Below are 11,895 nucleotides of genomic sequence, written 5' to 3'. Positions count from 1 at the left end.
TTATTTATTATTCTTTACCTGATGCCAAGCATTCCATAAAACTATAAAAATGTTATCCTTAGATTTATTTCCTTGAAATCTTCAAATTCCTTCAAGGCCCCATACCGTGTTATATAATATCCACGTTTTGGTGTCATAAAGATAAGTGACAGTAGTGCAGAGTAAAACACATAATTATGTGTGCTTTTCCTTCACATTTGAAATATCAACCTTATAATTAACAAGATTTAAGATGACCAGTACGAGTATACGTGTGAAAAGCATGCTGGGAGGCTCCATTAAAGAAAATCAGTAAGTAGAAAATGTAGGGGACAAATTAGAATATAATAAAATGGGCTAGGTAAATAATATAATACAATAACAAATCTATGAAGTAATGAAGGAAAACAGTGAATAAAAAAAGACAGACAAAATAAATTAGAATACAATATATTAGGAAAATAAAAGCATTAAAATATATATATATATATATACATTCAAGGCTTATTTACAAAACAGAAAACTTTACAATTATTTATATATATATGTATACATATTTCGGATTCACTATGTTTATGGTGCTAGTAATAGCGTGCCCAAAGCAACCGCCTCTAGGTAATTAGTTATCATCACCACAACTTGTTTTGGTGTCGTGGACAAACGGACAAACCCGTCAACTAGAAACATAATTGTGTACGCACCTGATTCGCTGCCACTTCTCTGTCGCACGCTTATTGGCTACTGTAAAACTAAACGCCCTGTGATTGGTCAAATTGCGAGAATAGGAAGTGTCGATCAGTAGTAAGGGCTTAATATGGCCAGCTAAGTAGTATTTGGTTAATACAAACCTAGTATTAAAACCGAAGTCGAAAGCTTTTGCATGTCGCTGTTAAACTCGGAAGTTTTGAAATATCAAGAGGTATTAGGCAACCATTTTTTAGACCGAGCAGTTGCGTCTCTTTCAAGTATTGAGCTGTGTGGTTGGTCTTTTGTGCGGCTATGTAACGTTAACACTAGCTAGCTTGTTAGCTAACGTTAACGTAAAACGTCATTCACCCAGCTAGCGTAGCTTTGCATGTGTTAGCTTGTTTGACAGCTACAGTAGTCAAATCAACTAACTAGCTACTATTATCCAGAGAAGATACTGTTCCGTTTAGTTGAGCGTGTGTGTGAGTTTATTTATGCAACACTAGTGTGACTCAACTGTAACTGGATGTTGGGTGATAGAAATAGCAGCAGCTACAGCTAGCAGATTGTTAGCTTTGTCAACATCAACAACAATGGGCTATCAAAGATATATAAATACAGCAAGGAAGTTTTATTTTTTGACCATTCTGCTGATACTCTTCGTCAAAGGAATAACCGCTGGTAAGTATAAAATATATAACTGGCTAATGTCTGTGCGGACATAAGTGTCTACGTTTCTTAAACTGTTGCCAGCTGCTATTTATATTTAGCGAACAGCTTTGTCCATCTCAAGTTTACACTCTGTTTACTCCAGCCATATTAATACTTTTCAGATGAAGAGCAACACGGCAATGACGGACCAGAGTTAAAGGTACCTCGTGAGCTATTTGATATTTGTCTTGAAGTTCGCACATCAAACCCTGAGGATGAACGATTTCTGTTAGAAATGTAGATGTGGTTGAAAGCAGACCACTATGCTAACAGCTGTTGGTATAATTGCTTGGGATGTTATCTGCTGCCCAGTGTCTTATGGGTTTTATGGATTGCATCTGGCATGTACTGCCTTACCATGTGTGTTATTATCTGTCAACATGAGATGTTGACACTGCCACAGCAGTTGATTTAAGCCTATCCAAGCTATTGGCTAAAATACTGCACATTTTATATGTACTACTTCACTTTGATGTTAACCAGATGTTTTAGTTTATTTTAGGAGGAAGTACTTAATCACAATTTGGCACTGTTATGTTTAAATGTATCAGTGAGAAAAACTAATCTGTCTTGTTCAGGTGCTGACTCTAAAAATTGTGATTTCTATTTTCCATGCATGAGTACAATTGCGATGTTTGAGCCCAAATTTGAGCTGTGTCTAATGCAATAAAGAAGAAGAAGTGAGCAGATAAGTGTTGCAGGACTTTTGAGAGATAACGATCACTGTTAAGTTTACAAATAATCTAGATCACAAATGTTCTGTAACGGACATCTGTAGCTTTTGCCTTATGTAATTGTATTCATTCAACCTATTTTGATATGCAATGTGATTCCCCTCTTTCATCTGTTCCTTTTACAATAACTTCATGCCTATGGCTCCAGTCTTACCATGATCCAGACTCTGAAGAAGAAGACATCCGTCTGGCATCAGGAATTGTGGCTGGGGGTTCTGTGACCTCTGGTCATGAAGTCTCCCAGGCAGAAGAGGAGAAACAGTCACATGGGGATGGACTGGAGGGAGAGGAGAAGGAGGACCTGCCGGAGCAGCCTCCCCCAGTTGAGGAAAAACCTAAAGAGGGTAAGGACTAAAAATGTAGCTCAAACCGTGAGCTGTATGAACTTCATGCAGTGCAGCCAGAAAAAAAGAATCACAACTGTTAGTTAGTTAACTTTGCACTCAGTCCAATCAGCTACTTGAAATCCTTAAACATACACACAACATAGTATGTTGAATGTTATGAATTGAGTTTTGAGCTCCTCTGTTTTAACTACTGAACACACGCTTTTTCTGGTCATGGTTCTTGGCTTATGCGTTTGTCTCCAAATGTCTGTGAGACAAAAATCACGAGCTGTCATATTTTCTGTCTGTGGTAGCAGACTTTTGAGTAGAGTGGTTTTGCCTGCCCAATTAAAGACAGTAATGGATGGAATAGTGGAATAGCTATGAAACTTTACACTAGAAACTATGGCTCCAGCAGCCTGCAGTTGCATGTGGACACCCCTAAAATATCATGATTATGATGCATATCTGATTTTTTTTATTTTTATTTTTTCTTTCAGTCATTTATCCTGTAAGGCTTCATGTATCTGTGTTAAGAAGGGTTGGTGAGCCACTGGGCCTCTGGTCATTCTTTTAATGAAGGGAGATTTCAGGTTGAGGCTTGCACTTTGTAGTTTCAAATATAACCGCTGACTATCGGAAACTAATTTCAACATTTTGATGTTCAAAAACCGAGTTTAGCTCTGAGTCACAGCATCTTAGCTCTTATCTAAGCATTTATGGCTCATGTGGCTGGCCTGTAGCAGTGATAGTTTGTCAGTAGCTTTACTGACTCCTCAATTCACTATTAGGATTTCACCTTGTCTTAGGTCACATCTGTTTTTGAGAATGAAGACTGTCTTGTCTTATTTTGTGAGCTTTGTTGAGTCTTGACATGCTAACCTGTTTTGAGTTTTGCTCACTCTGAGCAAAGACGTGTGTGTCAGGGTAGCGCCAGATTAGATAAACAGATAAAGCCCATGAGAAATGAACAGCGCCTTGCACCTGTGGCTCCTCTTGCACTCTGTTACATCATTTTAGTTGTGGGATTGTAATGTTCCTGTGGCTGTCTTGCACAAGTTTAATATTGAGCTTGTATAAAGATGGACATTTACTGACATTTATTAGAATTAACAGACTTTGTATCTTTAATATGAAGCTTGAAAACCGAGATCTCAATGGACATGACCAAATCATACTATATCCAGTTATTTTCACTTTATTTTTTGTTTTGTCTATAATCTATTTAAATTATATTGTTTTTTTTTTACACAGTTCCTGTGGTGAATGGAGGTACAGACCATGGAGAGCCCTGTATCTTCCCATTCCTCTTCCAGGGGAAGGAGTACTATGACTGTACCACTGATGGACGGGGGGATGGACGGCTGTGGTGCGCCACAATCTACGACTACGACCAGGAGAAGAAGTGGGGTTTCTGTGAGAGTAAGTCTTCAACTTAATAGCCTGCTTGTCATAAAGCGAACACTTACCAAAAGCAAATATGACAAAGCTATAAACTACCTTCAGTGTCTTGTTTTGAAGCTAGAGCTGCACGATATGAGGAAAATATGTGAAATGATTTGCGATAACGATAAAAAAACGATACATTGTGCAGCCCTATTTGAAGCCAAAATAAAGAGAAATAGTTGTAGAATTTGTTTACTTATGTTTTCCTTATCAAAATAAAAGCCTTTGAAAAGCTCAACAGCTACTGAAACTGATGATGGAATCCACCCCAAGAGCGCATTATGGTTTCATTTCCAGAATTGCTATGCGTTTCATTTCTTCTGTATTTTCTCATTCTCTATCCCTTAGCGGATGAGCAGGCACAGCAGAGACTGCAGGCAGAGGAGGTTGAGGAGCAGTATCAGACTGTCCTACGCATGCTCAATGCCACCACCAGGAGGGCCCAGAAGAAAGAGTTAGTTGTTTTTTTTTCTTCTGCTTTTATTTCATTGTTTTTATCAGCCAACCTGCTTTTAAATCTTCTGTGTTGAAGACATCTGTATTTTTGCAAGAATCCTTTGAATAGGTTTATAAAAAATGGTGTTATGACAAAGATTGTGTGATTTTGTTTAGGAAAAGAAATTACAAAATGTTGCTTAATCTATTTAACCACATTAACGATGGTAGATCTTATCTCCATTTTTTTTTTTTAAATTTTATTTCAAACATCAGGGATGCTTAAAGACCTGCAAGCTTACTGTCTTTTTGTTAGCAAATTAAAACTTGTATAACTTATTGTGTATCTAGCAGACAACATAACCTGATTTGATTGCACATTTAGTTTTGGTATGGTTATATTTATTTTGTGTGCTTTATTACCATGCGACTTTGCTCAACACATCCTTATTTGCTTTAGATTGTCATGTCAATACTGTTGTTATGTACACACATCATTTTAATTATGCCTGTGTCAATCCAATCTCACTCACGCCACCTCTGCTTATCCAACCATTTTCAGATTATACGAAAAACTGCTGAAAGTATCAGAGAAAGGCCACCAGAAAGCCATGGAGAAGGTGGCGTATGCCATGCTGTTTGGAGACTACATGAACCAGAACGTCACTAAGGCCAAAGAAATGTTTGAGAAGCTGGCTATGGAGGGCTCGCCTAAAGCTCAGATGGTGAAGATCTCATCCGAAATGTTGATGTGTTGAAAGCCCTTTTGGCCTGACATCTTATCAGATATGCTGTTTATTTGTGCTTAGAGAATCAGTTGTGTAACACTTTGCTTTGTTTACGTTTCCACAGGCTCTTGGCTTTCTGTACGCAGCAGGACTTGGAGTTAACTCGAGTCAGGCTAAGGTACTTTATTTTATTTTTTTTATTCTGTATGACTGAAGTTATGTCTTTACTGTAAATGTACTTATTATAAGTTACGTTGGAGAAATCCATCTGAGAAAATAATGTTGTGTAATCTCTTTTTCCAACAATTATTCACATATTGCCTACATTCTCTGTTTGTCAGGCCCTGGTTTACTACACCTTTGGGGCACTGGGTGGAAACTTGGTAGCTCATATGATCCTGGTGAGTTGATTTGTCTGTCAGTGGAGCAATGCACAGTCACGTTATGTCTTAAGTGTAAAAAAAATGACGTTTCCTCTTGTTTGTTTTTTTTAGGGCTACAGATACTGGGGAGGTGTCGGTGTTCCACAGAGCTGTGAGTCAGCACTAACCCACTACAGGCTTGTGGCAAATCAGGGTGAGCATTTTTTATTTTTTTAACAATATAATATTCAGGTGTGATGTTCTGGGCAAATAACCTGATTAAAACTATTTCTCTTCCATCTGCTTTTTCTTCACTCTACGCTACCACCTCCAGTGGCCAGTGACGTGTCCCTGACGGGGGGCTCAGCGGTGCAGAGGATCAGGCTGCTGGATGAGGTGGAGAACCCAGGATCTACCAGTGGGATGTTGGAGGAGGACTTGATCCAGTACTATCAGTTTCTTGCTGAGAAAGGAGATGTCCAGGCTCAGGTAAACTAGTGTCATCAGCAATAAGTGTTCCTTTGTTCCATGCAGCAACCATTTTCTTTCATGACAACCTATTTCTGCACTGAGAGTATGAGGTGTCTTATACAGTACATGTATCTAAATGAAGTGTATAGAGTATCAATCTGAAATGTGTTTTTCATATTTCAAATACTAATTTGATGTTATTGAAGTTAACTAGGTTGTTTGTTTCCCCTGGTAGGTGGGTTTAGGTCAGCTTCACCTACATGGAGGACGTGGCGTAGAACAGAATCATCAGGTGATTTTTTTTTTTTTTTTTTTTTTTTTTTTTCTTCAAAGATTCATGTCAGTATTTTATTTTTGTGATTTGTAATTTGCACTAGTAAATGTATTTCTGATGCTTCCTATCCAACAGAGGGCGTATGACTACTTCAACCAGGCTGCAAATGCAGGGAATACACACGCTATGGCTTTCCTCGGCAAGGTGGGGGAGATGTCTGTCGTGCCCTTTGTCTCTCTATTAGCCTGTGGGAACGGTGGGGATTTAGTTGCTTGTAATGAGACAGTTATATTACAGTTCTTTCTTTTTTTATATACTGACAAGCTTGCCGTGTCAGTGTCCCCTGCCTATAAAATCAAATGGTAGTATTAAATGGTATTATTTTTATTTTTTTTTACCCATCTGCTTCACTTCTCTGTTTGTAAATATTAAAAATATGTCGGCCATACTGTGTGAGAACTTGGGAGAAGCAGTCTGCGAGTTGGAGAGCAGAGAGATGGTCTACATTGGATCCAAAATAAATGAAGCCAATGATTTGGCATTGCTGTTTTAACAGAGGGCGGTGCAGTGCCTTTGTATTTGAGGCTGTGCATCAAGTGTTTTGATTTCTAAGAGCTGTGAATCCTTCTGTCCTTTTAGATGTACTCCGAAGGCAGCGAGTATATCCCTCAGAACAACGAGACAGCCCTGCAGTACTTTCAGAAGGCCTCTGACTTGGTAAGAACAAAGCTGTAGACTAATGTCTTTATCTTTATCTCTATGTGGACTTGGTAATTTACCCTTTAGTGTTTGTATGTGTATTTGTGTGTATGTCTGGACGTTTATCATTACAGTTATTCCTGTAAGGGAAAGCAGCCCTCCAAATATTCTAGAGAGGAACAGCTTTCTGTTACTGTACACACTTTTACCTCTTAGCTGACGTGTCATTCACTGTCATTAATTTCTTGGATGCAACCCTTTTTATTTACTTGTTGCTTTTTTTTTTTAATCCAGGGTAATCCAGTGGGACAGAGTGGCCTGGGCATGGCCTACCTATATGGAAGAGGTGTCGCCGTGGTAAGAAACGTTTACACATTGCACCTTTTTAAAATCCTGTCTAAGTTTAAGATGCACTCTCTCAAACCCATTTTAATGTACAGTTTACTCTGTATTGCTAACCTGGCAGATACAGTTCTTGGCACGAGGAATAATGTGAAAGGTGAAATTTAAATCCCAGTGAAGTCGTTTGGTTTACGAGGTTGATAACAAGCTAGCAGAGTGCCCCCATGCTGGAATCACAGCAGTCATTTAAAATGTGTGTGTTTTGGGTCTTTAGAACTATGAGCTGGCACTGAAATACTTCCAGAAGGCAGCCGAGCAGGGCTGGGTGGACGGACAACTCCAGCTGGGCACCATGTATTACAGTGAGTGTTTACAGCGGAGTCTTGTGCATGGTTTGTTCTTGTGGTACACAATGTATCCTGGCCTCCTGTCATAGCTGTCCCTGTTTCCTCGTCTGTTTGTCAAATTTGTTAAATATTGTTACTGAATCTGAAGCTTTGAATAATCTTTCTTTTACTGGCCCTTCTTCACATCATTTTCATTTCTGTTGTTGACTAGAAAACTTCTTTTCTCCTCCATTCAGTCTTTATCTTTCTCTTCTTCCTGTCGTTCTTCAGATGGCATTGGTGTGAAGCGTGATTACAAGCAGGCACTTAAATTCTTCAACCTGGCCTCACAGGCTGGCCACATCCTGGCTTTCTACAACTTGGCCCAGATGCATGCTACTGGTACAGGTGTTATGCGCTCCTGCCACACTGCTGTGGAGGTGAGGCACCCTGGAGCAGCTGCTCCATTCTTTCTTAATTGCGACATCATTGTGCGCCACTGTAGACACAGTTTTTTTTGGTGTGTCTGTATCTCCGTCGCAGCTTTTCAAGAACGTGTGTGAACGTGGTCGCTGGTCAGATCGTCTTATGACGGCCTACGGCAGCTTTAAGGAGGGTGAGACAGACGCTGCGCTGGTCCAGTATCTGCTGCTGGCTGAGCAAGGCTACGAGGTGGCCCAGAGCAACGTGGCCTTCATTCTGGACCAGAGTAAGAAAAACCGGGACATTAGTATCATGCCAGGGTGGAAAGAAAGTGTGTTTAGGTGAAAAGCACATCCGGTCCAAATGCCATGAAACAGTTAGGGTTTACATTAGGCTTAACGTCTCTATTAGCAAACTGTTTAATCACAGTTGGTTGACTTTGTGGTAAACAATGGCAAAATAGATTTAATGAAACAAATTTAGGGAAACATTCTTGTGTGTTTTTTTTATTATGCAAACTTCCCAAGTATTTGACAAACTACCAACTTTGGGACATGTAACATCCTAACCTTTGAATCTCCTTTTTGTATTTGTATGGATTGTAACAAACAGAAGGAGTAAAGATCTTCAGTGAGAATGAGACCTACCCTCGTGCTTTACTCCACTGGACAAGAGCTGCAGCACAAGGTGAGTCCATACACACTCAGTCCCTTATCCATTTTACGTCTGTGCCAGATTTAGTTTGAGCATATCTTCTCAATCAGGAATGCATCTATGATTGCTTCACATTAAGAACACTAGTTGACTTAGGCTGCTCAAAACCAAACCCCCTACTTGGGATGAAAGTTCACACACATAATTCTCATTCCCAGGTTACACTGTGGCCAGGATAAAACTAGGGGACTACCACTTCTACGGCTACGGGACAGATGTGGACTATGAGACCGCTGTCATCCACTACAGACTGGCATCAGAGCAGCAGCACAGTGCCCAGGCCATGTTTAACCTGGGTTACATGCATGAGAAAGGCCTGGGCATCAAACAGGTGGGCACAGAGTAGAACTGAAGATCTTTGCCCGAACCCGACGGGACCCGACGGGTTCAGGCTTAATTTCTATTATTTTACACGGGCTCGGGCCGGGCTCGGCTTGCGCTTCGGACTGCATGGTATATGAGCAGTCAGCTGATGCGTTTCGATTAGCATGAAAATGGATCCTGAGGAGGTGAAACAGAGGCTGGTCTCTGGAGGACTTAATTAATTTCTATGTTGCAACTTCCAAGTGGCCTATAGCCTCCGTTATTCATGAATAAATGATGTTAAAAAAATGTATAAATGACTCATTTTTTACGAAAGACAAAGGAGCTGTGCGCGTGCGGCGCAGTCTCTTTTTTTTCTTTCTCTCCCTTTTCCGCCGAGTGGTGCGTGTGCCCGCTTGCTGCGAGCCGCGTGTCTGACCCTCTAATGATGCTGATAGACGGCCTTTACAGTCGGGCTGTAAACGGGTTCGGGCTTTTAAAAAGCTGTCAATCAAAATGTACGGGTCGGGCTCGGGCCGAACTCTGTTGGGCTCGGGCCTTTTCGGGCCGTACTTTTAAGGCCCCATTACAGCTCTAGCACAGAGTTCCACCGGTGACTCTTAAACATCAGCTTGCTCTTAGCATTTCACTCGTATCCACTTAGTCACATTGATTTATGAATGCAGAGTGTAGCTAATGCCGTCACTGGACTGATTTGTGATTCAGACTTTTTTTCCTTTGGTTCTTTCTGCAGGACATCCATTTAGCCAAGCGTTTCTACGACATGGCCGCTGAAGCCAGTCCTGATGCCCAAGTCCCAGTTTTTATGGCCCTGTGCAAGCTGGGCCTGGTTTACACTCTGCAGTACCTGCAGGATTTTAATGTGAGTACTTCATCTTAAATTATCAAGCTGGAGCTGTGACAATTTGGCTTTGAAAAATAAAGTCAAACTTATAATACAACCAAGTTAAAAGCTATGTCATCAGGGGGAAATGAAATTAATATTATGCGTCTTTGTCTTCCATCCTCTCCCTCCATTTGGCTTTGGCTCCTGTTAGTTAAAGGACCTGATTTCTCAGGTGGACCTGGACCAGCTTCTGGGCCCGGAGTGGGACCTCTACCTCATGACCGTCATCGCCCTGTTGTTAGGCACAGTCATCGCCTACAGACAACGCCAACACCAAATCATAGTTCCCCCTCGCCCACCGGTCCCTGCCCCAGCGCCCCCTCCTAGACCGCCTCAGGAACAGTCCCCAGCCCAGGCCGAACCCCAGGGACAGGGAGAAACACAAGCCCAGGGCCCGGCCCAGGAGGAAGAGGAGCAGCAGTGAGAGGAAGCCAGACGGAGCAAGGGCAGTGAAAGACCGACAAGAGGCTCTGCCAGCTGCCCCATGGAGCAGCTGATGCTTACTAGCTGAATACCTGCTAGTTTGAGCACCTCTCCTACTCCACATGCTAAAAGAAGACTGAGGTGGCTGCTGAACTGTGCAGTCTCACATCTCCCTTTCTCCATTTAAAATATATGCTGGTCCTGGGCTGAAGAAAGACACTGGGGGTGTTTACCGACAATGCTACAGAACACAGACTTGGGACTTGCTAGTCTGTGACTCAGGATACTGCCAGAAGCACCCGTGTCCTCACCATGGAAATAGCCTTTTGCTTGCGAAATCAAAGGCTTTTTGGATTTGACTAATCAACATAGTCAAAAGAGTTGGAATCTAATATGTGCTTTAGTTTCTTCCTATTTCTCTTATTGAGAAAATCACTCTTAAGTGGAACTGCCTCAATCCTAGTTTAGCGCAGTATTTAGAAAAAAAATCGGGCAGGAAAATGTGAATTCAAATACTTTTATTTGCTAGACCCGGTCTAGTTGGTAAAGCAAGTCATGGTTTTGCATGTTTTTTTCTGCTCATTTTGCAGACTTTAATTTTAGGCACCTTTTTTTTCAGATACTTGGGTGAACAAATCTTGCATTACCTTTTCCATTAATTGGTTATTTGTTTAGTTAATATGTCGGTTCTGTACCTTTTTCATACCTGCAATTCACTGAGAAAGATTAATTCATGTTCCTTCAGCATTAGTAACAGTGCTAAAATGTAATTTAAGTCAGTATAATGAGAACAGATACCTGTTTAGTGGTTTACAGTAATCTATGAAAAAGCTGTACTGGATAGATAAAGCCACTAAGCTCTCACCAAATCCTCAGCCCTGATGCAGATTCTGTTTAAAAATGCATACAGACACATCTCCAAGCATAGCCTGATCTGTAGGATGTATACAGTCCAGTGGAAGGAAAAGAACAGTTTTGAAGATGTACTTTTTGTTGGTGGGATATTTTCCCATCAACAGGCTTTGATTTTATTCTAGTGGTTGGTAGCTCAATAGTTCCTCTCATCCCACATCTGCCTTTTTTTTGTTTTGTTTATTAAGCCTCAAGTTAGCTGAGACAGTGCGTGTGTGGCTGTGGCATGTGGCTGTTACGAGAATTTCCACCCACTCACCAAAAATCCAACTTGGATCCCTGCCTACACTTTGCCATGGTTAGGCCATACAGTATTTATCAAAACAAAATTAGAAACTTCAGATTTTGCCACATGCAGTTTTTCGCCTCTAAAGTCCATTTGTTCAGTTCCACGATATATGCTTGTTGTTAGAACTATTGAGAATTGATCTCCCGATACGTCTGCATGTAGTGTATGAAGTCAAAAAGGAAACAATCAATGATTCCAAACTGTTTCCTGCATTCACACATCAACACCCACACTACTCACAATTTGTCTAAAATGAATCACTGGTCAAGATTGTTGAGAAGACTGCATTTTTACCATCCTAAATACAAGTTTATAAAGAAATAATAAATGATATATGGATATTTAATGGTTGTTTAGAATGGTGTTTTTTTTTTTCTTCATTGTTATGGTGGTTATTTGTTAAG

General features: G+C 40.7%; 1 protein-coding gene across 1 annotated transcript; it reads left to right on the top strand.

The window, feature by feature from the left end:
• Positions 1 to 758: 758 nt before the first annotated feature.
• On the top strand, positions 759 to 11,837 carry sel1l (SEL1L adaptor subunit of ERAD E3 ubiquitin ligase). Its single transcript, XM_039781273.1, has 21 exons — positions 759 to 1,347; positions 1,500 to 1,537; positions 2,260 to 2,455; positions 3,692 to 3,859; positions 4,232 to 4,337; positions 4,881 to 5,043; positions 5,171 to 5,224; positions 5,388 to 5,447; positions 5,541 to 5,622; positions 5,743 to 5,897; positions 6,115 to 6,171; positions 6,289 to 6,357; positions 6,793 to 6,870; positions 7,147 to 7,209; positions 7,469 to 7,556; positions 7,812 to 7,960; positions 8,064 to 8,229; positions 8,556 to 8,630; positions 8,816 to 8,988; positions 9,715 to 9,843; positions 10,019 to 11,837. The coding sequence occupies exons 1-21, from the start codon at positions 1,260 to 1,262 to the stop codon at positions 10,289 to 10,291; spliced, it is 2,430 nt and encodes an 809-aa protein (XP_039637207.1). The 5' UTR covers positions 759 to 1,259; the 3' UTR covers positions 10,292 to 11,837.
• Positions 11,838 to 11,895: the final 58 nt, after the last annotated feature.

Source organism: Perca fluviatilis, chromosome 18 (genome assembly GCF_010015445.1).
Source record: "Perca fluviatilis chromosome 18, GENO_Pfluv_1.0, whole genome shotgun sequence".
NCBI lineage: Eukaryota > Metazoa > Chordata > Actinopteri > Perciformes > Percidae > Perca > Perca fluviatilis.
The sequence above is the reverse complement of the archived record's forward strand: the minus strand, read 5'-3'. Positions and strand labels throughout refer to the sequence as shown.